At 43.0% G+C, this 27,025-nt stretch overlaps 1 protein-coding gene across 3 annotated transcripts in view; it reads right to left on the bottom strand.

The window, feature by feature from the left end:
• nlgn3a (neuroligin 3a) overlaps window positions 1-27,025 on the bottom strand; it is a 120,519-nt gene that overhangs the window by 8,435 nt on the left and 85,059 nt on the right. For all 3 annotated transcript variants that reach the window (XM_034120994.1, XM_034120996.1, XM_034120995.1), the window contains one exon: window positions 4,148-4,937. In XM_034120994.1, the coding sequence (XP_033976885.1) occupies window positions 4,148-4,937 (790 nt within the window). The remainder of the gene's footprint in view (window positions 1-4,147; window positions 4,938-27,025) is intronic.

The following is a 27,025-nucleotide window of genomic DNA, read 5'->3' as shown; positions in this document are numbered from 1 at the left end:
CTGGCAGGGTTGTAAATCAAAGAGCTGGCTGCTTAACGGCACTACAGACACACTGTAGTTACTGCTATCTACATTTGTTTGGTCGACAACCGTTGTCACTAAAGACAAAGCAATCAATACTGCATCTTTTTGCTCATGTTGTGAACATAAAACATGAGTAGACTTTCTTCTTTTTTTTTTAAATGAGGGAGAGGGGTATGGAGGAGAATGAAGAAAACATCTCAACACATGACAGCGCTCTGCTCTTTAACTACCTACTGTAGTAAGGCCCTGCGCAGCATGTGGCACACAAAACAGGGGAAATAAGCACCAGCCAGATAGGAAAGAAATAAGCTGTGGGAAGATGGCACAACATATTTATGGCACTAATGATATGTGATGATTGATCTTTTCTAAGTCTTTTCATCATTCTGTCTATTTCTGAAGTGTTCTGCCAGTATTTTATTTGTGTAGCCGGGCAGCTGTGCTTGCATTTGTGTTCGTGAGGGAGAAGTATGTGGAGTTGTTTCAAAAGTTTTGGAGAAACTGTTTAGAAGAAGTTGTTGTGGCTGTAAAGCGCAGGCAATCTTTGCCTGTCAATAGTAAAACAAATGTTGCAGCCAGAAAAATAACTCTGAGCTGAGTAAATCCCTGGCTTGTGAAACATCCCTAACTCTCAGGAAAGAACGGCCCATAGTGTAAACACACACTCTCACAATCCCGCACACACACACTAAGAATATTTGACAGCATGCACTCTCTGTATGCTTTTATGCTTCACTGACACTGATGGAGGTAAATAAAATAAAAAGTGCATGGGAAGGGATTTGCCCTGTAAAGATGACACATGAGAGCCAGGGAAAGGAAGAGCTTTGAGGCGAATGCTGCTATGATACACACTGTTGACATGCAGCCCAAGTGTCTCAACATCGTGTCACACATGTTGCTACAGTCGATTTAGAGAGGGGGCAGGAAATGCAATCTGGGTCAGTTCATTACGAACATCTGGAAGGGAAGCTTTACAGATATAGGGAAGATGGTTGTTGGACGGAAAATGGAATTCAGCTGTGCCTTAATTAAAAGGATGTCCTCTGGAGCCAGATTGGGTTGGGTGGTGTTGGGCGAGAGATCTATATCCCCTGGTGAGGTCTAAATGAGGAGGATGATCTTAAGAATCTTTGAGAAAAGTCTCAGATCCTCATCCCCCCCGATTTGATGGTGGTAGAGTCTTTTTCTTGGCCAGGGATAAAATTACCCTTTGGAGCAGCACACTGAGTTTTGTATTATCCTGGCATCTACTGTAATCCCGGGCTCTTTACCATCTGAGTGCCTAATTGTGGTCTGCATGTAATCCCCCAGTCTGGAGTTACGCCAAGGCGACACACCACAGGGCAGATAGACCCATAACATGAAAAACAGTACAGTCGGTTTACTTTCCCATTATTTTGCTCGTAGACTCAATAAATCAGTGGCACTGCAATCAACAAAACTGACATGGGGTCAGGAGTAAAAGTGCGATTTGTTTTTCGGCTTCTGCTGCTCCCCAGGTTGAAGGCCAGATCAGGGTTACGAAAGGCTTCCCGCTGGTGTGTTAAGTGGTTCTGGGTAAGATGGGTAGGCTGTCATCATCCATTAAAGTTAATTTCTCTGAGGTAGCAAGATCCAAGCTCAGAGTGATTCAGCACTGTGCATTGCAACATGGCGGCCTCAAACGTTTCTCATTAAAATGAATCACGCGCTCTCGTCCTTTAACTGCAGATAATATTCTTGAAAGGGCGCATGAGAAATTCCATCTGTATCTTCACATTGCAGCTTTGTATGTGTTGACACAAGATGGCTGCCAGGCAGAGGAGACAGCTGTTTAGGCCGAACATCGCTGATGGACCTCAGTGCTTCCCTGGAGGAGCCGACATCAGTCCATCTGCACTATTCTGCCATTAGGAGTTCAAGGATCTAGCAGAGCCGGCGGCACGGCCTATCAGCTAGATGTAAATGCCACCTGATTGGACAGCAGATGATGTAGAGAGAGATACAAAAAGATTTCAGACCCAAGTCTCATTCAGGATGGGATCAATACCTCTCTGGGAACAAGGATTGTCAAATTAAATTTCAGTCGTTAGAAATGATTACAAGTAGTCATACAAAATAGCCAGGTTTTGTGACGGGTGGGGGGGAAATTGAGCATTGTGGGGAGCGGGTTCACCCGGGGCATGGGTGATCGACTGGGTCCACGCTGAGGGAATCGATACCACTGAGGGCAAGTGTTTGATATGTCTCCCTGATAAGTCTCCGTGTCTTTGGGGCCTCTGTGTAATAGAGCATAGATAGTATTTCCAGGCAGGCACACACACACACACACACACACACACACACACACACACACACACACACACACACACACACACACACACACACACACACACACACACACACACACACACACACACACACACACACACACACACACACACACACACACACACACACACACACACACACACACACACAGGATATACAGAAAGGCAGGCAGCCATGCACACAAACTCAACCCAAACACGCAGCCAGGCACAAATAGCACTGCACACATTCTGGAGGACCATTTAATCTTCCTCAGATTCAATATGTCTCAGGTTTTCAGAGTAGGACCCAGGAAGTCCAGGCAAATAACACCTCTGAAAAAAATGTCTGTGTTGAAAAATGCCTTTTCTGTCCCATACAATCCAGTGTAAAACTTCTTCTATCCTGCAGCTTCTTTTCTGGAGCACAGAAGGCCTTTTAATAGGACTGAGGTGTGATTTATCTGTGTGACCTTCGATTTATAACCCATTTCTAATCGTGGGATCTCTGGTTTTTACTAATTTGCAAGTACTGATGTTAAAATTCATTTAAAATACCTACTATAATATGTGTGAATAGCTTTTAGTTTCTACTATTATTAGACTCAAGATTTAAAACAACACCTGTCTGATCTAAATTGGGATAAGAGATACTGGTCTTAAATAGGTAGTGATACTCCATACTTCTCAGATTTATAATACTGTAATGATCACGCAGCATTCAGTGCTGCTGTCAGTATTTAAAATGGCATTCAATCATTCAATGTTTTTTCGATTAGCCTACCGTTTAATAATATTTTTCCCAACAGCCATCTGCTTATGATGATGCGACTTTTGCGACTACATCATGGTTGTTTATATTCTGAGGACTGTACAGCAGAGAGATTGACATGCTCTGAAGATTGGGCTAAATCTGGCAAAGAGAAAGTAAACACAGCTAACCCCACCTATACAAACTGATGTGTGTAACAGGCATAACATTGGCGACCTAATGGTATCTAAAGGCCATACATTTACGGTGTTTGACTTTCTGATCAATGCAGCCAGTCCACCACCCTCTCATTAGCAGCAGGCTGACCTCAAGTCAAGGTAACACTCAATATCGGAGGAGACAACTACACGGTAATTACTTTATTAGTCTTTAAACAAAACATGATCTAAGTATCTTCTAGAGCAGGGGTGTCAAACTCAAATACACAGTGGGCCAAAATAAAAAAATCGGTACTAGTCGAGGGCCGGACTGGTTCAATGTTTATTGCAAAACGTATTGAAATGAACTTATTGCACATATTCAACCTGGAACTAACAAAGCTTAAATGATTGCCTATAAAAACAACATTAAACATTAAATAATCAGCTGCATTCATTTCTTATGGCTCTATCTGCAGCTTTTCAGGAGTCAAATTAAATCCACCAAGGGTACCGGATTTGGCCCCCGGGCCTTGAGTTTGACACATGTGTTCAAGAGTGATCAAAATCAAACAAATCTCCTCGCTCCTAATGTGTTTTTCTATTTTAAATCTGTGTGCAGATATTGAATCAATGCTTTTGGGGAGTAGATGGTAATTCATTTGTCCTCTACCAACCACCTGTGCGATAGACAAGCAGCCAACAATGTCATTTTATCTTTCTCCCAATAGGCAATTCCCTCTATACCATGATCGTATAAAACATAAATAAAGGTAACCGTTGCGCCAAGTATAACATTATAATTCCATTAAAATTAAGAAGGATTATCCAAAATAGTACCAATAGGAATCGATACCAATAAGCAGTATCTGTATGGATGCACCTCTAACAATTGGGATAACTTATTCAAAAACTTTACTCACCCAGTCTTGGCAAAGTTGGTCCAGTAGGTCATGACCACAGCACTGAGCATGACATCGTTCTTTGAGAAGTTACAGGGGAAAAGGTCAGTTGGACCAATCATAGGAATTCCAAAAACATATGGCACCTCGTCCCCATGGGCTGCGTCTGACCAGGCTGGCTTCATCAGGCTCTGGCAGTGGTGGTAAAAGGCGTAGAAGTAAGTGGGAGACCCGTAGCGAGCGTGGAGGTCTGCCGTCACCACCGATGGCTCCACCCATTGGTGGTCGGTAAACAGAGCCACCAGCGTCTTGCGCCTTGTCTCTGGATTGTCTCTGTCTGCCCAATCCGTGTACATGAACTTAATGGTCTCCCTCAACGTGTCCTTTCCCTCTGGGTACCCATACAGACTATCCACAAAGTCTGACACAGAGAAGTCAAAGTCATTTCCAGACACGCCGTCCTCTGAATCTACCACGTTCTCCACAAAGCGCAGCCCCTCGCCCTGGTTGACCCCCAGCATGATGTCGTAGTTAAGAAACTCGCCCTGCTCCATCAGGATCTCGGGGTCGTCTGGAATAACATCCCCATCGATTACAGGTCCAAAGGCCACGTGGTATCTTGCTGGTTGTATGTCCTGCTCCACCAGCTCCCTGGAGGTCTTCTTCCTCAGACAGTCCACCATGTCCAAGGTGTCCAGGACATTACAGCCCACCTTCTCCGACAGGAGACGTGTGTACTTGACCGGCTGGTAGTTCACTGCCCAGCTGGAGAGGGCTGAGCCGCTCTGAATGATGGCTCGGTGGAACAGACCTGCACAAGGACACAGAGAGAAGAGACAGGCTCATGTTTAGTGTGTCACTATCACAGACGATAATTCAGTTATGTGCTATACGACATGTATAGTTGTTAATTTTGTTGCTGCCATTATCAAAAGGGGGCTGTCAGCTGCACAGTTGATAAGAATAACAAAGGCTAGACAGAACAAGTCCTTGTTGCCACACAGAACAATAATGAAATCATGAGTGTGATAATGAATGTGCAGATGGCCTAGTCTCTCAGACAGCTCGCAGACAGAGGAGGGAATCAGTCCTCTGCCTGTCATCTTCTCCTCTTCCATCTCTATATGCACTCTCGATATTAATCCCTGTATGTTTGTCAGGAGCAGATGCTGCCACTATGGCTCAATAGGTTTTGTTGCAAATAGAGGATGGACTTCACCAAACATTAGTAGTTGTACATGTATGAAATGCAGTAAGAGTCAGATTGTAGCTTTCTTGAATATTATAAACCCCGCACACAGCTAATGCGTTTCAAGGTGATTTGAATAGGATGACCCTAAAACACTTAGAGTATTTACACACTTCAGAAGATTCAAAAGATTCAAAGGTTTTATTGTCAGCTCCTCCAACGATGAAAAATATATAATAAAATACAGAAATATAAGTGTGCAAGAAGTCTATATACATGTAAATAGAATATGATATATACAAGAACAGAATATGACATTAAATATTGAACATTAAGACGGAATTAAAAATGGTTTATTGCGGTGATAACTATTTAGATATATAAGTAGATTGCAAGATGACAAACAGATGAATGTTTATCGAGGCACTTAACAGAGCCCAGGTGTTTAGCAGTTCACACACACACACACACACACCATTAGTTATGCTGTGTGCATGTTAAAAGTCATTTTTTACCTGAAAGCTCTCTAAATTCTAGTTAGTGGGCGGGTTGCTATAAATACAACTAGACTCCTACTCCCTACATTTGCAAAAAGAACGGAGCTGCGAACATTCAACTGGCAATACAATGCAAGATGGTGGCACACAATGAAAGAAGCTGAACAGAACTGTTTCCTGCCTACAATGTACCGAAAATGAAAAAAGTTGCACAAAGAGTCAACACACCATCTATTATGTGAAGTGTCTTGTTTGTGCGTGGGTGGGCTTTGAAAGGGGTGCAGGGGGTTCGGAGATGAAGATGAACAAATCTTCGGTCTCATGGGGTTCTCTGACAAATGTAACTGCATTTGAGTCCCAGTGCAATGTGAAGGAAATGTACAATGACTTTTCACCACAAGGAACAGATCCCAAATAACAAACGTAATTAGCCCAAAAATAATTGAATTGCGTTTCCTTTTTGAAAAATGTCTTCTCACAGACAGTGGAGTAAAGGTGGAATGATATCCTCTCTTTAAAAAGGAGTCCTTATAGTCTTGACAGCCCCACTCCTCTGTCCTTCTGATGGGGTTTTCAAAATCACTAGTGCTGAATTACGCATCTGAAAAAGGAAGTCAGAGACACAGCTCATACCACTTCACCATGCTACTTTATTGCTCATGGTCGTTTTACTGCCAGAGTCATGGAACACCGCTGAACTCGTGATATTAAAAGCCACAGCATATGAAATGATCTAGAAATATCACGTATTAAAAAAAAAAGGATCATTAGAACACTCCATGTTGAGGCCACAAAGACTAGCAGAGAAATATACAGGCACGCAGACGCAGTTTGAGCTATTTCAGCGTCAGTGTGGGTGGCTGCGTTGAAGTCTTTGTGTTTATGAGGTAAACAGCAGACTTAAGTGCCAGATATATCACTTTGGTAGTCTTAATCAGAGGCGGCGGGGGGCTTATTTCTTCTTGGCGAAGATGAAGCGTTTATTTACAGAGCTATTTACATTTATTTGTTCGCAAGTAGTAAGTAGAATTAATGTGTCTGGGTGAGTGAACTGTGAAATGTTTCTGTGGTGAGTGTGTTTACTAGTATAAGCCACAGTTTGTGTATTTGATCAATGAGTTTGGGTCTGCTTGCGGCAGCTGTTGGCAGCAGAGATTTCCCCGCACGTCTCAAAATACGTTTTTCGATTTAAATGTTTTTTTTTTTCGGTTTCTGCCTAACTCTGCGTGGATGAGCCCCTCAGCTTTATGTGGTCTTGCCAGGACGCTGCCCCGCTGTCCTATGGTTGTGTGCCTCTGCAGGACGCTGGCCTGTGCCGGTTCCCAGGGAGCAGGAGCAGATGTTGAGGGTTTCACCCACTTGAATGCATTAGAGGGGCAGCCGCAAGATGAAAGATGGCCGCTCAGAGGCAAAGAGGGGGGGGGGGGGGGGGGGGGCTGGGGCTTAATCCTGCCATCCCTCCCCTATCCTCCTCCTCTCCCCTCCCTTCCCCTCCCCTTGCTCTTTAGTGGTATTGCCTCTCTTCACATCTCAACTCAGATTGCGCTGTGCAAACAGAGCCAGTCATGGTGCAAGGAGTCTGTCCTGAATCCCAATGCCGACAGCATTGCCGAACACTTTCTAAATGCCTTTGATCTGAAAGTTGCTGTAGGAAAACGTTTTCCAGCAGGGCAGCTCTTGTGATTGCCAAAGTGATTTTGACAGACATACGTATATCAAATCCGTTTGCCGTAATTGAGGAGAGCGGCTTGAAAGCAACTAGCCTGGGTCCCGTGTGCGTCTGAACCCACAGATGGCCCGCTGCTGAGGAGGATGCTGCCAGGTTGACATGACCAGATTTATCTCCTGCTTTGGTTGATGAAAGGGAGGAAGAGTGACTGAGGCCTTACTATTGTTTGTGGAGAAACACATAAATCCAGCTCATATGAGCTGCCAACGGGCCGATAAATATGCATTAGCGCTGTGTGTTATGAGCCCCACTGTGTTAGGAAGCTCACTGGGGAAGGTCAGAGAAAGAGGAGAGCACACTACACACACAACACACTCAATCCCCCACTGTGGGAATCCACTAATTATCCACACTGGGAGGTGTACGTGTGTGTCTGCGAGTGTACGTGTGTGCGTGCACGTGTATTTATGCTGACTTTGATTGATAAGACACAGAGATGATGAATATGTCAACAGACGACAGGGATCATCATAAAGGGGGTTAACCATTTGTGACATTGTTTTGTCTTCAGTATCTAAACTGACATCTACATAGGGAGCGATTCCCCGCTCAACACAGCGAAAACATTGAACAGAAAGGGCATGACGCAACACCTCCAACATATGTAGTGTCAAATTCATATCATGCATGTTTTTATTCTGTAAGAGCAACAGATAGCCCTATCATTATCTGCCTGTGTTTGACATGCGAGAACCCGACACCCAAACTGTGAGCAGATCCATCAAACATAGCGCTGCTGGCAGATTGAGGTCATGCTGAATTATGACTGGAGCTCCGAGGTAATCACTCATTGGGTCCCTGCTAAAATGCTGTCGGGTCGCTGTGCAGACGCCTCTGCTCTGCGGTTTGCCGACCTCGACCGCGCTGCCCCCTCACTAGACACCCGTTAAATGGGCAAGAGGTTCAGGCCCGGGATTGGCTGAGATGCTTGCAGGGATAATTCACCGCTGATAGGAAGAATCTTGACCTTGGGGGTATGATGACCACCACATAGGTTAGAGAACAGACACTGGAAGACTCAAACACACACACAGTTTAGGCCATGTTTTGACAAGAGAAATGTGGATGTGGTGATATTAACAAGCCAATGCCAAGGAGAGAGAGCAACATGACTCGGCTGTGCTCTGGATCCCTGCTAATGTATTACGTGTCAACTATGGGCACGTGTGAGTGTTCAGTTCGTGTTAATGGACAAGGATGTTCTGTTGGTGTTGATGCCAGTAAGCGCCATAAATGACTGTACTTTGTAATCTGGAACAGCTGGCAAAAATCTCTGAAGCATCAGCGCTGAGTTTTATCTCTCCCTGAGATAAATGGGACTGTGAAATGCATCCTGCAAAAACCACTACAGCCTCAACAATGTCATGTTAATGTTAAAAAACTCAAACTTGAAGACGTTCATCAGATGACCTTGAAAGTTGGTATTGGTTAGAGGTCAGAGATTCATTTGTTAACACCACTTCACATGACTTTAAGAGCTAATAGGGGGTTAACAAATATGTAAAGCAGCTACATCATAACACCATTTTGATCAGGAACATAAAAGGAAACATGAGAGAAACCACTTGGTCACAGGGATTCATCTTTTTCTCTTTTTGATCCCACACCTCATACAATATCTTGTACATGCTTCTTCCTTTCCTTTCAATCTTTCGTCTGCTCTGTATTTCTGTCTCCCTCCATCTCACTCTCCCTGTCTCTTTTTCGGAGGGACCACGCTGAGCCCCTCCCTGCTGATTATTAGACATAAGCCTGCGTTCAGCAGAGCCTGAATCCTCTGAGCCATCTTACCTCCACCATCACTTTACTGTAAGCAAATCTCCACAGACCTGAGGACTATGCAGAGCTTCCTCTGTTGCAAACACTTCTCTCCGTACACAGTCAAACTAGGCTAGCAGTTGGACACACTCAGTAAATGTTGCTCTGCCTCCCTCACTGCATTTCATTCTTCTTCTTCTTCACTCTTCTTTTCTTTCCCTGTAGTGTTTCCCCCCTATTGCTTAGCTCTGATTTCCTTTCATGAATACATTATGTTGTTCAAATGATGAATGTATATGCATCCCTCTAATCCTACATACAAATATTTAGCCAATTGGGAGATGAGCACTTATAAATGTTGCTTAATTGTATATCTTTGGCCACTTGCAGTCTCATAACACAGGGTTAAAGCTGCTGTCTCCATGGCTACAGCCTACAGTACCACAGGCTGCATCCACTTGAACACAAGTGCCTCTGGTCTGATCATGCATTAGTCCATGGATAATTTCACATTGGTCTGGCAGCCCTGAAACAACACCTACATTGTTTTTCTGTTCCATTAAAATGGTCACCCAACATCGAACTTGACGACTTCACACAGCACTGATAGAATGAGGAAAAGGGCAACGGGCTGCTTTCTGAGACAGTGGTGTCATTGAATACACTTCCTGGATTCCCTCGGGCTGCTGGGATACACTGTAAGTTAAAGCAAAGGAGAATCCAGGCAGTGTCTGTGCAATAATCTCAGCAAGGCTAGTATTTGCCTTACATGTATGCTTCAATATTACAAATTAAAACATGACATAAAACAGCCCAAAACAGACTTACTTCTTATGATTCATTGCATGCATGATTTGTCTTTCTATTATGTGGCTGCAACTTTTACTGTTACCTGGCTTCATAAGTTTTCTTTAAACCTGATTAACTCTGGGCTGATTTCATAACAGATGATCCAGCTGGATAGCGGAAAAGAAAATGTATCTTTCTCCCAGAAACTGACTGTTTTGTTTTGTTTTGCATTGCGCAGAACACAGAAACGAACTGTTGCCTGATTCCTACAGACTTTAAGTCGGTCTTACATCCCGGGATGTTGTAGCAACATTCAAGTGAAGAGGGCTTTGAAACAGAAGGACCGCCATGCTCATGTTTCATCATCTACATATAGAGACAGTGTCTGAGGGGCCAGTGTTTTCATCCATCAGTGTGGGACATGCTTCATGCCAGCCCTATATAATGCTGTTTGAAGCTGCTGGTCTTCTGCTCCAGCCTCTGCAGAGACTGCCTGCCTGCCTGCAGGCTGTGGCTTAGGCCAGATAAAGAGTTTGATCCACAGGGGTGGATGGAGGGAAAGAGGGAGGGAATGGGAAATCAGAACAGAGAAGAGACAGAAAAGAGGGAAAAAATACAGATGGGATGGAAGAGGAAGACAGAGGAAATATGGTGTGAGTGACGGAGAGGAGAGGAAATGGGAAATAGCAGGAGGCCAAAGGGGAAGGTAGGAGAGGAGAGGAAATAAAAGAAGGAAAGGAGGGAAGGATTAAAATGACCCCATTGACAGGCTGTGCCCAGGTTTCAGGATCGATATGCATCTGAGCCCAGCGAGTGTGATATCTCCTACTAATCACGATGTGACATCCACTGGTCAATACCACACACTCCAGGCCTCATCATCGGGCCCCCCTCTGCCCCTCAGCACACAGGGCCACTGCTCCTTCTTGAACTCATCAATCTGCCTGCTAATCACAGGCATGCACACCGCACCTGAGTCAAACTCTATATGTGGAATTATTCACTGAATTAATTTCAGCACAGAAATTGGCATGGGTGAGGAAATATCAATCGACCTGAGTATCGCAATTTTAGCTTTTGTGATACTGTATCGATTGTGAAAAACAATGTATTGATTTTTAATTAATAGATTACATGCAAAGATTTCTGTCTGAGAGGGGCTCAGAAAAAGTAGTGCTATGATGTTGGATGTTACAAGGACTGTGATGAATACAAATCTCAGACTTTACTGTTATGATTGCATAAAAAGGAACAATATTTTCCAGATTTATGTATATGAATCACTTTACAGTTATATAATTATATAATGCCATTATATAATGTGTTTTTACTGTATTTATTCATAAAAAGTATTTTAATTTGTTCTGTAAAGCACTTTGAATTGTCGCGTACAGAAAAGTGCTATATAAATAAACTTGCCTTGCCTTGCCTACAGTATTGCAATATATTGCAATACATCGTGTTGTACCTGATTTTGTCGCAACACAGCCCTAATAACTACATCTAAAAGATACGATTAAACATTTAAATACTTAATTTGTGCTTCTTGTATTGTACGAAATGACAAATCATATCTGATTAGCGCTGCTTTTTATTTGAAAATTCTACATGATCCAGTTGAATGTGCCCTTTGAGGAACAATCATAAATTGGCATTAACCCACTCACTTATTAGCGGTTGGAGAAACAAAGCGTCTAATGACACTTAAATAAACGTTAGGGCAGCTTTTAAGTACTTTGCTATAGTTGCCTGTAAAGTGTTTGATGGACAATTACAGTGTAGGCTGTCCTTTCTTTAGCTGACATTTGGTGTTATGCAGTATGTTCAGTATATGCAACATTTATGAATAGAGACATTATTATCAAAGTACATATTTTCAATTATAGCAAAGCAAGGAGGACATCACAGGGCAGCAATATTCTCTTTGCCGCATACCTTTTTCCTTTGTCAGTTCCCTGTATTTTCTGGGAACTCATCTGTGCAGTCTCATGACTACACATGCATCCACAAATACAAACTGAATTGATTCCTGTCCTCCTCTCACAGCTTCCCCGCCAAACAGAGAGAAACAGAGAGCCTGCACGGTGATTTTTTCCATTTGCACTCATGCATGTGTCACTAATGCTGCAGCCTCTGAAAAGCAGAGAATGCTATCTCCGTGTCCTTCTACTGCTAGCTCTCTTTGTGCTGTGGCATTCGAGGCGGTATTCGGCGAGCTCACACCACACTGCAGCAGTGCATAGATTGGCCCGATAGCTGTGTACGCAAGAACAACACACACTGTCAGCAAGCCTTTACTAGGCGTCGATGTGGAAATGGGAAGAATAATGAGTTATTACGGGTTATCTGTGTGTATCTCCATGTCATGACTGTGTAAGCGGCTGTGCTAATCTCATTAGATGGGACAAGTTGTTAAAGATGTTTTCTGATTTCCTCTCTCTTCTCCTACTGCGTCCACAAATAGATTTCAGATCAGTGTGCTGAGAGGAAATGATTAGCGCCTTTAGCTCCCAGAGATACTGGATTTCATAGGAGAAGTGTGCATGTGGCTGCTGTCTAATAACAGTGCAAACATCTGACTCCTGTTGTTTCTAAAAATATGCCCCATGTTTTACACCCAAATCTGCATTGTATAGCAGCCCCCAAAGCGTGGTTCATTTTCATATATGCAGCCAGCAGTGACAGCCCGTATGCGCTCACTTCAACAAAGCAAGGCTCCATAAGTACAAATCAGATGTAAAGTATGTCTTGCATGGGAGGGTCAGAGATATAAGTCACACACAAATATGACAATCCAGCCATGAAATGTAGAAGGATGGGAAGCTTCTATTCTTGGCGACATCTTGCCTTTCACAGCCAGATGGGATGGCTGAAAATCTTTTTGGGGAAAAGCAAAGCCACGGAGAGGGCGCAGTTGCATTTGTGACAGACAAATTATCGCGAGGGGTGTACACCCTCCAGGGGGGAATCAGAGGGATTCAGAGCAAAAGGTAAAGAAAGAGTGACAGAGAGGGGAGAGAAAGGGAGAGAGACCTCGGACTAAGTGCCTAATTCTTGCAGAAACAAATGTGCTGTGAGCTGTTAGGGTACAGGAGGTGAAACTGGGATGGATACGCACATCCCAAACTAAAAGCAGATGGTGGGTGGAAGCTTACTGCTTAGCCTGGCTCTTTTCACACTCTTCAAATGCAGAAGATCACTAGCTTACAAGCCTTTTGAGTCTGGTTCACAATAGGATATGTCCCCGATTACATCTGATTGAAGCTTACATACAAAGACAAAACAATGTGCATGGTGTTCATGCAAACGCACAGCCTATATGTGTTGGCTAAGATGCTTCTGTTAAATATCAACGGTTTCTCCAGGGAAGTCCAAGCCTACTGTAGAAACACAAAACATACCTACAGGCTAAATAAATGTCTACTATAAAACACCCACGTAAATGTTACCAGCGTGCATTAGGGTTGGGAACCGAAACTCGGTTCCAGATGAGAACCGATAAGAAAATGCCGGGTACCGGGTACCCATACAAAATAGACAATTTCGGTTCTGCTTAACGGTTCCTAAACGCGGTAGACCCTGTATTCCACCGGGTCCGTCTGCGCCGCGGCGCCGCAGTGACCCGGTGGAATACAGGGTAAGGGCGGACTGGCCATCTGTGTGTTCTGGAGAATCACAGAACGGCCGGTCGTCAGCGGGCCGTTGGCGGTTCGCTGACAGCCGGCACCGCCCTTAATTTTTTAACGGCATCATGTAAGTTGCGCTGACAGGCGACAGAGGTCCACAGTTGCCCCGCAGCGAGGTTCCCCCCGCCCTCCCGTAGACAGTTCACGACCTCAGTCACTTCATAACACCAAAGATGGGTCGCGGTAAACGCTCTAAAGTGAGGCTCCACTACACTAAAAAAGAAAAAGACAAGGCACAGTGTAATGCCTGTTAATAGCTTGCCACAGGCATAGCTCAGTTAAAATAAAGCACAGCTATTGTGCAATACATTTGTATTGCATCATGTATATTTTGTATTTGTAAAAATGTCAGTTAAAGCTTAAAAGAATAAAGATATTTTTGTTATCTAAACGTTTGACCTTTTTCTTTTACAATTTTGGAATCGAAACGGGGAATCGATAAGAACCGGAATCGATAAACAGAACCGGAATCGGAATCGATAAATGTCAAACGATACCCATCCCTAGCGTGCATGCACATGCACAAACTAACACACACACATAATTCAGGAAGCTCATTAGGCATCACACACAGAGCACCTCGCAGGGGGCAACACTTTTTTTTCCTCGGACCAAGAACATAAGCAGCTCTTTGAAACTAAACCGCCATTAATGAAGCAGAACCAGAAGATACATTGGAAAGAAAATACTCCCCTGGATGCACTTTAATTCTCGCTCCCCACTTGGAATTATAGTGCTGTTCCTATTAGAGAGAGTCCTCCTGTTTCTGATGCCTTTAGGGTCAGTGGTCACACCAGCAGCAGCGTCCGAGCTGATTAACTATGGTGCAAAGCATGAGCGTGCCAGGCTGGGCACATGCTCCCACAGTGTAAACATATTCTTCTAGCTGTGCCTATGTCACTCTGTGCGTTCCCCTCTCACAGTGTCTGACACCACTGTTCCCGGCTTGGCCCATTGTGCCAGTAGCCTTGCAGCCAGCGGCCACACAGGCTTGCTCTAATTCAAGCCGGCACACCATGCATACAGCGGACAAAAATAGGATGGATATGCGTCGCCTCGCCTCGCCCTCATTCTTGGGAACACATTAAGGATTGAGAGCGAAACTCAGGCCCGGGACGGCAAGGCGCTCAGACTGTGACCTCAGCACCTGACTGTGGAATTACCTGCCCAGAGGAATGCTGCTGTGTTTGTGCATTTATTGAGTGTGTGCTTCTGTGGCCCGTATACTGTGCACTGAGAGAAACACAGGGGGGGCGGGTTATAGCAGCACTGTCACAACAGCCCATCCCTGGAGAGCACTTTGTCTCCCTTCCCTGCCTCATGCTGTAAACTGTAAACTCCCATTGAGTCAATTACTGTGGCAGACTCTTTAGCCACCATGGCCACTTACTGTAAGTGGACGTTTACACAATTGGGTTATGACATGTCCTACTGTATGTCCACTTGGTAGCACAGGTTCCCAGAACATCTACTACAACAAATCAAGTCAACTGAAAATCCCAACAATTAGGAGCCATTTGTGCAGCCGATCTGAACTCAGCATTCAGCCACTGAGCATCGATCTGCTGCAAAATGTATCTAAATCAATCCATTCTAATGTTTTGATTTTGATTAGGAAATACACTGAGTTGCTGAGATGTTGACGTCAGTGATAGAGATGAAAAATGTGTTGACCAAAGTGTTCATCGGACTGAGATCCGTCATTTCTGCCTTCTCGGAGCAAAAGCGTGCTGACTACACACTTATCTGTGGTGCAAACTAGAAAATAAATCTTACCAGGACAAACAGACAGACATATGGATGAAGTAAGCTGTCTACATCTATTCTCATTGTGTAACAGACGGAGAGGGAAGGGAGGGGGAAAATGGGGAGGTCATGAGAGGATAGGAGAGGAAGGGGAAAGAAATAATAAAAAATAAAAAGCGAGACTCAAAAATCCTCAGTGGGTGCTATTGTCCCTGGAGAGTATTCATGGCAGGGAAAGGCTCTCTGCATAAGGAAATGGCACTCCGCATGCTAACTGTGACTTTGCATTCATTGTGAGGAAACACAGGCATCTCAATGCATTTGGTGACTCATGCAACCATTTTATCTCAAATATGCGCTGTTCTCCAGCTCAATACAAAGGCTCTGAAATGATTTTCTTATTCTGATGTTGGTTGAATTACATTTCTGAACACCAAGATAATTCTATAAAGAAATATATACCACATATTCATTACTCGAACTGAAGACAACTTCTTCCAAATTAGATTTGACCGATCGAATCAACGACAATTTCATTTATATTAACTTTAAGACAACGAGAAATCTATAAATGTTATTTGGTTTGTCAAAGTGCTGTCGGTAGTTTGATCCTGTATGACAGTGTAAGAGAAACAACTGTTTTCTGAGCTAGTTTATGGCTAAAAGGCTTCGATGGCTTTCGGAACAGTTTGCTCAAAGCATTTTCATTTAACTGTATTTTGCGCAGCTCTGCCACCCCTCTATAGGGTCATATTGGCTTATGATGCTCTGCAACTGTGAGTAAATATAAGCCAGTGTATTAGATCTGGGGCCTGAGATGAAATCTAATTTCTGGGAGCTCAGAGAGAGAGATTGCTTGCCGATACGCATCCACATTTCCAAGGCCACATCTGGCAGGCCCTATCAAATATACATGGACCTGAGGAAATCATGATATCGCTGCACTCCCATTATTTCCTCAAGACTACAACACATTCTTGTGCTTTGTGGGGTGTTTCCTATACCAACATTGACATTTACTTTGATATTTACCAACCATGTTCATATAAACATGCTGTGACACCTGTGTTTTTGTATTACTATTTGCCAATGTCTTAGTTACTGTCTGATCACATGAGGATATCAAATACGAAAAGTATATTGTAATGAAGGCAATAAAGCGTGTAGATGACTTGGCTGATATTGAGAAGTGACCGTTCATTTCAGTCATTGGGGTAGCCAGCAGATAACAGATTGATAGTGTCACAAACCGTAATGGACAAGTAATTAATATATATTGCACAGACTCCATTTGGGACACTAATGTATCATATTGAATTTCAGATTACACAAAAAAGAACAGAGTGACAGTAAACATCTCAATGTCTGGCACTGGGTCAACATCATTTCAGTGAAGCAGGCCTAATAACAAGGACTATATACATTCCCCTTTCACAGCAGCACTCCAGCCGTTTTCAATTTTGGCAGTACATAATGCAGTATATATTTTCTTTTACCTTCGGTCCTTTCTGTCAAACTCTGAAAAGACCAAATTGGTAGTGGTGGACAGTTTCTTTATCACCTCAATACCCCAAACATTGTGTTGGCTGCTTACACAGAGGAGTGCTGGTGCAGGGAGTAAAACGGAGAGTGACAGGCGGAGGACCCGGCGCAAGGGCAGAGAGCTGTGAGCCGGGCTCTGGTGAGGATCAGTGCCCCCCCCTGCCCAGGCAGCCTCATTCACTATTTATTTGTGTGCCTCCATGAGTGTGTAACCATGCTAGCTAGCGTCATTCTGTTTGCTTACATTGTGTGTGAAAAGCATTCAATAGTTGCCTTTCCACCTCAGCGGTCACACTTCAGATCAGTCTTTTACATTCAAAGCAAGCAGTAGGTAGTGGAGGAGAAAAAATAAATGAAACAAATATATATATTACAGTCGTGTGAGAGAGCGCACGGGTTCCTTTCTTATGCCTATCAATGCAATCGGTCGGTTTCCATATCCTCCTCTATATTGTGTCTCTTGCTGCCAGAGCCAGTAGGCACACAGCTGTAGCCACATGAAATTCCCTGGGGTGTGAGAGTATGTGGACTAACATGTACACATGGACTCTGTGTGTGTGTCTGTGTGTGTGTGTGTGTCTGTGTGTGTGTTTGCGGGGATGAGCCAAGCATGGGGGGAATATTTACACAGGCCAACCTTTAACGACAGTCAATCCCGCAGGCCTGGACCTGCCATAGCGGTGTGTGTGTGTGTGTGTGTGTTCAGAATGTGTACAGCGGTGTTTGTGCAGGATCGATGTGGGTCTGTGGAGATGAGTTATGCGTCTGTATGGGCGCGCACGCGTGTGTGTGTGTGTGTGTGTGTGTGTGTGTGAGAGACAGAGTGTGCTTGTCTATCAGTTAGGCTGCATGCTGGCACGCTCCACTTTCTCAATGTCAACCCAACACACATTCAACAGCAACTAACGTCAGAACACTTGACACATATCTCACCCACAGACATTATTTCCCAGCACACATTCAGAGTGGCATCGGTAAGCCTATTGCCATTACTATAGAATGTGTCATTGTCGGCTCCCATCACCTCATTAAGAAATGACACGCAGATCTTTGGCTTCATTTTTTAAGACAGTGCGTAGGATCCATACTAAAAGTGGACATGCGCAAAAAGCTGAAAATGGTGTGCTTCAAAAATCATATTTGTTACAGTCGATGTTTTTTTTATAAATCCCAGTCCACCTGGTAATGTGCGCACATGGATCGGCCTAATATCCCGCTGTCTGCACGCCCACATTCAACCATAAAAAGGTTAATGCAAAGCACCTCATGAATGTTGATGCATAGAAAGCAGCCTGCTGATCAATGGTTCTTTACAGTGAATCACGGCAAACAACCGAGAGAATGGACATTTTCTGACACAGAAGCACGACTCTAGGGATTCTGAAATCGGCTTATTAGTCATCATCACAAGCCAGGAAATCTTTGTGGTCCCCGAACACTCGTTCCCTCATCATTCTTCCATTCCTGTTGTCCTCTAGCAGTGGCAGAGCGTCCATCATGCAGCATTTCACCCTAGTATTTATATGTTTACAGCAATCACACTGATTACTTCACTACTTGCCAAAATGATTGCAACAATCAGTAATATCCCCCACCCTGGCATATCATTTAAACAATGGAAGTTTGATAGGGGAACCCAGTTTGTTTGTTTATTTATTGAATGTTTGCTATAGAATTAGGACTCTTAATAAGGATATGTGGTATAATATGATAGCCGTTGTATTGACCGACTTTGCTAATTTACACAATCCATATGTGCAGATGGTGAAGATGTGCCTGGTGAGGTGATTGGAGACGGCAGAGCTTGTGTGGCAGCCACCGCTGTGCCTCAAGTAATTATATATTCACAAAAACTATTTAAATTCTGTTATGCAGTTCTTTGTTATTTATTTTTTTTGCTACTCGGATTTCTACAACCAGTGATGATCATTTAATCAGTTCACCTCCTGTAGTTAACGTGGGTCAGGTGTAAAGGACTCAGTTATTCTCAATATCATAGAAAACAATCCAGTCTTTTCCTGAATCCTGCCACATCCTGGCATCGTCCTAGCATTATATCTTCTGCAGTGCAAACTGTCCGGCCCTCTGCTGAGACAGCGCTGATGAAATATTGAACAGATTTTTGATTTGAGTAAGCTTATATCTTTTACAATTGCTTATGGAATAGCTGTGGCTCACTCACAAACAACACCGCTAAGATGATGTGGGAGTAACGTGTGATAAAAAGAAATGAAATGTGTGAGAGGCATCATTATACTTAAACTCTCAAAATACATTTCTTCAATCAGCCTTTGATTAACCAAAACAATCTGCGTAACCAATTTCTCATCTACTTAATGGGGCAGGGTTCACATACAGGTGCACACATTATCTCATGTATGTTTCCAAATATTTGTTTATAGATCACAACCTTTTATTTTGGGGGTGACAAAGCCTCTTTAAGACCAAGTGTTGTGCTCTAAGTAAATGTTTCACGCACATTTGAACATGATCTTTTTGTACTGACAGGGTTCTTTATTTGTAATGACATTTTAACAGTTTATATAACCACTAGGTTTTTCACAAGTAATGTGTTTTTATATTGTCATTAAACTCATTGTGATGTACATTGACAAAATCAACTGAAAAAAAGTGTTTTAGGAATAAAACAGGACAGGAACTTCTGATTTTGGCAAATCAAGCCAATTAAATATCTGACAAGTCGAGGCATTTCATCAAATTGATGCAAAGGTTTTATAAAATTCCAATTTGACAGAAACCATTCCTGCTTACTGATTTGCAACGCTGCCCATAATAGTAAAATAACAGTATAGGATCTCTGACAATTTGTCAAACAGTTTGTTTCCCAATCTAATTTAAAAGATTGATATATGTATCTTACCTAAAATAACGTATTTATAACAAACTGTCAAAAGGGAGCATTGTTTTATTATCCTGTAGTATTATTATTGAGAATATTACGTATTCTGTGTACACTTTTCCCCAGGGTATATTTCCACATGACAGCAGAATCTACAGTAGCTGTCATTTACTGTAAATAGCTTGGAGCATATCAGTTCTGCCTCACATTGTCTCCCCCCATGTCGCTGTGCACACTGTTTGCCTGTCTTCCTGCATGGGGAATGTTAGGAACTGGCCAGTGTTTATTCAATGAAGTACCTCCACGGTAACATGTTTTCCTGTTTGGATTTAAATCAAACATAGGCCACCCTTTTTTTTTAGCCAGGGATGTGTTTTGGCTGTGACAGGGGAGTGCAGTTTTTGGCTGTGATCTTCAGCTGTTCCCATCAACACCATCAGATATTCACAGCGCCATCTCTGATGTCGCAGCATTCCCTCCTCCTCGCCAGCTTCATCAGTTTTGACACAGAGAAATAGACTGGTGCTTTTGGGTTACTGACAAATTACGGCAGCACAATCTACAGTGTATGAATAATTGAACACTGTGCCACTTCGGGGGGGGGGGGGGGGAGAAGAAAAAAAAGGAAACCCACGCACCAAATTAACCACTTCTTTCTTTAGGGTTTGAAGCAGGAGGTATCCTGCTTCTGTCCTCTGGGATTTTGTAATCTTGTATCTTTCACTATCTCTGCGATTGAGAACCATGTTTTGGTATCACAGAAGCTGGTGGCTGTCTCAGAGGAGATCTCAGGTACCCATACAACCCCCCCCGGTCTTTCCCAAGAGGTCAGGGTGAGATGTCAAGGTGGGCTGGGTATGTAGTCTATCCACACAGGGAGGGTTTATTCTGTACAGCGCTTTAAATGAGACCAGAGGGAGAGGAGGAGTAGTGAAAGCTGGTCGGGCTGTAGCACAGTGGCGCTGTTTCCCATCCAGTCTCCCTCCCCTCTCCTAATGAGCATTCTATTAGCAGCAAGGGGACGGATTTAGGCAGTTAGGCATACGGAGAAGGCTGGCTAACAATGCAAGTTGTTAGCTAAACAGCTGTTCTCTCTCTGCTGCCACCTCCCATCCCCGGCTAATGAAGCCCTCACCGATGAGTAGGAGTCCCGGGACATGCCTGTGAACAGCCACAGACAGGAAATCTCAGTCACTCACAGGCCTAATAAAACGTCTGTGTGGAGGAGAGCTTCACCAATAGGACAGCCAAACCTCCAATTAGATAGTGGCTCTGAGGGAAACCCTAAGAATAGCACATTGGGCGAGTGCAGACATTTTGATGAGCACTATGGGCTGCGCTGTGCTGTATTTGGAAAGCAAACACTCCATTGCATTGTTTTTTTTCCAAGTGGAAACACTGCAGAAGCCCCGATGCCTTTCATAATGGATAATAACAGATCACTCGGGTGATTTTTGTGAAAAGTTTCATTGCTACATTTGAATTATCCTCTACAGTGTGAGTGGTTTACTCAGTGGTGGGCATTGATCAAGATTAGTGGCTTGCCATATGGGTATGTCAACATCTGAAATATTGCGGAGGATGCGCGCTCTCCAAACAGCCTTCACTTAAACAAGGATTCCAGGAGCGATGTCTATTTTTCATTAAATCAAAACTTGATACGGCATTATGTTTGTGAGCAAAAAGCAGCATTTATTTTGGTTAAACGTTAAGTCTGTCAGAGACGTGAGTGTCTGACAATGGCCCAGGTCACCTTCAAATTATACATGCGTCAACGTTTAGGTATTTTGTTTTCTTTTTGTTGAGCACTTTAGCTGTCAAGGCTGATGCATGCTTTAACACTGTGACTGTCTGACACACCGTCTGGGGTTTTGTAATGCAAATAGCTCTGTTTAAATAAAAGCTACGAGCCTTTCAGCCCACAACTTTTCTTCAAAGTGTGTTTTCTGAAGCTTAAAAGTTCCTAAAATAAGACCAACGTGATTCTGAGCATTTATATAATTACACAGCATTTCAACAGGGGAAATTTGATAAATGATTTCATAAAAACACTTAATCACTTAGTGTCGGATTTATCGTTATGGATTTTTTTTTACGGAAGACTCCAAAAAGCCACTGCAGTTCAAGGCTGGATTACAAAGCTTTTAAAAAGGGATAAGATTGCACCTGAGCTGGCAAAACAGATAGCTTCTGGGCAAGAAGTAAGTCTCTGGCATGCAGCGTTCCAGAGTACATGGTAGCCTATATGAAATACTTCTGCTGAACCCCATAATATTGTAGGCTAAAAGTGATATATTGGTGTCGATGTGTTATAGTGTAAAGCACATTGGTCGATAAGCATGAAAGACGGATTGAATAAATAAATGCATATTTAAAAAATAGTAAATAAAATACAAATGGTTCTGTTTGTTTATTCCCCATAACCTCTAGTAAAGCCATCACACAAATGCATTATTGATGTGCCTGTCAACAACACAAACAATGAAATGACATTCTGGGGGACAGTTGTAGGGTAAGGTAGGACCCTGGCAGTCCAAGCATTACATCTAGAGCCTTTCTGAACATGAGACTGCACAGTTTCTCATTCTGAAAGCCTACATTTATATTATGCAGCAATTAGCCAGGTGTGCTTGGGTGTGAAAATATACAGAGTTTGGAGTACTCTGCAATTTCTTTTTTTGTTCATTCTTCACACGGCTACGTCTGCCACTGTGTTGAATACTAAACTGCTCATCGTGAACGGCTTTGAGGAGAATCTTTCCTTTTAGTGTTTGCTTTAATCTGCATTTGTTAGCTCATGGATATCGTAAGAGTCGCACTGGGACTTTTGTTTTACTCCTACATTCCTGTTCTAACCTTTTATCTAACAGATAGGAGCTTCACTGGTTTTTGATCCACTTCACTGATGTGCTTTGTCAGCAAACTATTCCTCAGAACTTCCTGCAGCTGCTTCAAAATAAAAGCCTTCCGGCAGCTTCCTTCATTTTGTAGGAACCTCTTTCTTGATTGTTTGTATGCCTGTATGTATACTTTTCTATTTCTGAAATCATATGGGACCACAACACCTTAATGATAGCTGACCCAAGCCTGGAAACATTCAAACCTGTAGTGTAGATCATTTACGTGTTAACAGCTTCTTAAAGATATATTTTAATGATATATGTTATTTTTGTTATAGAAATTAGACAATCGAGGTTTAAAACTATTATTTAAATGGTAAAGTTATTATGAGGGAATTACTCTGGGGATCATCAACTGTTTATAAACTGACCTAACTTAACTCGCACTGCCCAAACACATTTTCTCTATCTTCCCTATAATTAGTAGCAAATTACACAAATATTTTGCAGTAAAAGCATCGCTGTTTCAAAGAGATAATGAATCATTTATTTCTTTAAGCTTAAGAAAATGGCCACCATGTTAACACTTTTTAGTTTATAATAAAACCACACCAGGTCACGGAAAAAACAAAATATTCACAGAAAATATACAAGGACAATACATTATTCTCAAATGATTGCTGCTACTGCTTTCTTTCCCCCAGATCAGATTCAGCAGTTAAAAGCATCAGAAACTTTTAAATCCTACACATGAAGGCTTTAGGGTGCCCTTGAAGGCTTTTTCAGTTCAGCAGCTGTAGCTAACCAGCCACTGTGGGCTAACATAATAATATGAAAATGTAATGCTGTAACAGTTTTTTCGATATTTCTTTTTTGGCAGAATATAGTGAGCTTTATATCTGACCTTAAAAACAGTACACAAATCTCCAGAAGTAGCCCCAGAGGTGCACAGGTTCATATTCTTTCATGTTAAAATCCAACGCCTCTCTATGTCAGACAGATTCTCACCCCACTTTCAATTTGGAAAAGGTGTGAATGATTCACTGTCACACACGGTTGGATGATGTGTTGTGTAAGCTCGTTTTTTTAAAAGCATAACGCTAGTAGAAACTCTGATCTGAGATGATACCTTTGTATTTGTAACATGCAGTGTCAAATTGCATTTGTGTATTTGCAGTCTTCAGCAACAGGTAACCTCCCTGTCCAGGTATTAACCAAATACAAGCTTTGTAACTTGACAACTTGAGAAATTGCCTTACAATTGTGAAGTAGCCAATTTGCAATATTGTTTTGTGAAAGTTGCATTCGCAAGTAACTCTCTTTTACCACTGCAAGGGATCTATAGAGTATGTTACCTCTCTAAGCTAAAAATCTATTACAGCCTTGCGGGTCTGAAAGCTAAAGATTTAGTCTTTTTGTCAGGTTGCACAATGTTGGCTCTTTATAGTAGAGGTTTCAGCTCGTCAGCATGTTTGCTGAAGTTCCTCTCATTGGGGATTTCATTGTGCTCAGACTATGCAAATTTCACAGTTAAGGCTAATGCATTTGCACTGCCCAGAATTGAACGTCTTGGTAGGCAGACTACAGCTTGTGACTGCGCGTACACACAGTGGACAGTGAAAGTGTGCACTTACAGCACATCAAGTCAGTGATCACGATCCAGATGGCATACATGAATTCCATCCTTTATATCACATTGTTAAAGGCTCGCAGTAAGAACATCACACAAGCTTTGTCGTACAGCAAAGTAATTGGACTGATGTTTTTCCTATGCGACACTCCTTATCACAAATTGAAAAACAATTTTCTTTTCAAATCATTCTGTCTGTAAGCACAGGCTGTAGCAAGCAGGCTCTGTGTAAACTGAATGATATATTCCTGGAGGCCCATAATCATGCAGTAAATATTTTTCTTCTCTGTGCAGATGAAGCGGTTATACCAGAATTAGTGTGCACAAAGCCATACCTTTCCTATTTCAAAAGTAATTCAGAAGTTTCAGAAACGTCATATGAAACAGTTTGAAACAGCAGTAATGTTCCCTTTCTGCTGCAGAAGATAATAAATCACATGTTATCAAAACCTGTGTGGCTTCATAGCAGCTCCACAATATATTTTCTTATTCATGGAGAGACAACGAGTGCTTTTCTCTTAGCAGGGATGATCAGATGTATGGAAACTGAACGACTGACCCAGCTAGCCGCAGAGGTGAGCTGTCAGTAGCAACAAGCAAACACAGAACGCTTGTGGTCATTGCTAAAGGGCAAAGTTCAGCTAATTACACCATGGTTGTTCATCTGGCAGACAAACGGGGAAACAGCCTATTTTAGGCAGCCGCGTTGCCTAGTGCAGAATGCCCTAATAAATAAACACATATACAATTCTGTGCAAAAGTGCAGTGAAGTAAACAAAAAGAGAGAACAGACTGTACAAAGGAAAAGATGGATCGACATAATGAAATGTGAAAACAGCGAAAGGGAAACTAGTGAGTGGTGGCAGGAATTGGGCCAATATGTGTGGAACAACAGGGAATAAAGGGAGGGTGAGAGATAGAGAAGGTGTGAGAGGAGGAGGGAGGTCAGTGGAGATGTGGAGATGGGCGGAGGAGGAGGGGGAGAGATGAGCCCCCAGTGCTCAGCTGTCAGTGCTTCCTCTGCAGGTGGGGCAGGAGGAGTGCCAAGTCCCTCTCTCCCACTCACACAGACACCCATGCATCACTCTATAATGGATGCTTTACACTGGTGCCAGAGAGAGAAAGACTGAGGCAGAGAGAGGGAGACATGGTGAGAAGACGAAAGAGAGACATGGAGGAGGGTGGGTACTGGAAAGAGAAAGAAACTGCTATGAGGAACAGCTAAAAGGAGCCAAGGAAAATGCCTCAGAGATTAAGGCAGTGGAGTCGAGGTAGCAGACAGACAGACAGACAAACAGAAACCTCCATCAAGCCATTAGGCCAATCAAGAGAGGAAACAGACGAGACAGTCTGGGAGCAATATGATGCAGCTATTGGTTTAATTGATCCAAAGCCTAACAGGATCAAAGAACGGCGGGGCACAGCCCGGAGCAGCCAGCGTTCCTCCTCCGACATTCTGCTGTCACTGTCCATTAGGAGGTGTATGAATGCGCCCTTGACAATGATTTATCAAGAATGATTCATAGATGGCATCTACCTGAACTAATGACTTTCCAGCGTCTTCGCTGGGGATTGCGGGTCATCAACAGATGACATATTCTGTAGTCACCTCGTTCATCAGCTGCGATTAGATTCCAAAAGCAATCTCAGCGATACATCACCAGATGGGCCTTATTGTATTGTCTTGGAGAATATTGCTGAGACAGCCCATGTGTGCCACATGTCGCTCAAGCTGCTGAAGCCCATTTGTACGGTTGTGGATCTGAGGCTATAGGTATATGCAATGCTCTGAGCTATTACCTTGGTTGATGGAGGCATGGATTTACTAAAGTACTCAATTATCCCCTGCTTCTTTTTCTGACCTGCTGCTCAGCTCTTTAACACCTATAACTCCACGCTTTATAGGCTCAACTACCTGCTGCAAGCAGAGACAGACTGATGGCTGGACTACCTGAATGAACTGCCTTCACTGTTTTCGGGCCATTTGTCAATTCTTCATTCCTCGGCTCTCTTCTGGCTAGGGATAGGTAAAGCTACCTCACTCTGATGGACAGCCCTACTGGATATTATTTTCTAGAGTGTAACTTAAAAGTGGTTATCTGACCTCAGCAAAGCCATATTTAACCCAATAACACCCCTCCCCCCTCACATTACTTTGCAGGGCTTTCTCTTTTTTTCTTCAAAACGTTGGCTTCATTTTCTCTTTGCTACGCTGAGTAGTGAAGAGAATACAACCTATTACCTGCCTGAATTAGGCCCTTTCCAATTTCTTATGAATCCAAAAGGGTTCAACACCTTTTAGAAGTAAACCTCCATCTTTGTTTTGTAAAAGAATAAAGCAATTTATTTGGTTTTTCTCTGCTATACAAAGTCATACACACTGCCGTTTAAAGAGTGACTGAAAAATGCCACATAGGCCACTTGTTAAAACCGGTTTGCTTCTTCCACACAATGACGTCCACATTATATGGCAGACAACAAAGCCGAGTAGTCAGCGTAAATAAATACAAGCATTCTTGCTCCACAGAGATGGCATCCCCCTGGTTTAATTATCGCTCTTGTCAATCGAGGTGGAAGAATACGGCACCTGACAAGGAGCGTCCCCATTCTCTCATCTCGCATAGCCCTTTTTC

Source organism: Trematomus bernacchii, unplaced genomic scaffold, assembly GCF_902827165.1.
Source record: "Trematomus bernacchii unplaced genomic scaffold, fTreBer1.1, whole genome shotgun sequence".
Taxonomy (NCBI): Eukaryota; Metazoa; Chordata; class Actinopteri; order Perciformes; family Nototheniidae; genus Trematomus; species Trematomus bernacchii.
This window is presented reverse-complemented; position numbering and strand designations above follow the sequence as displayed.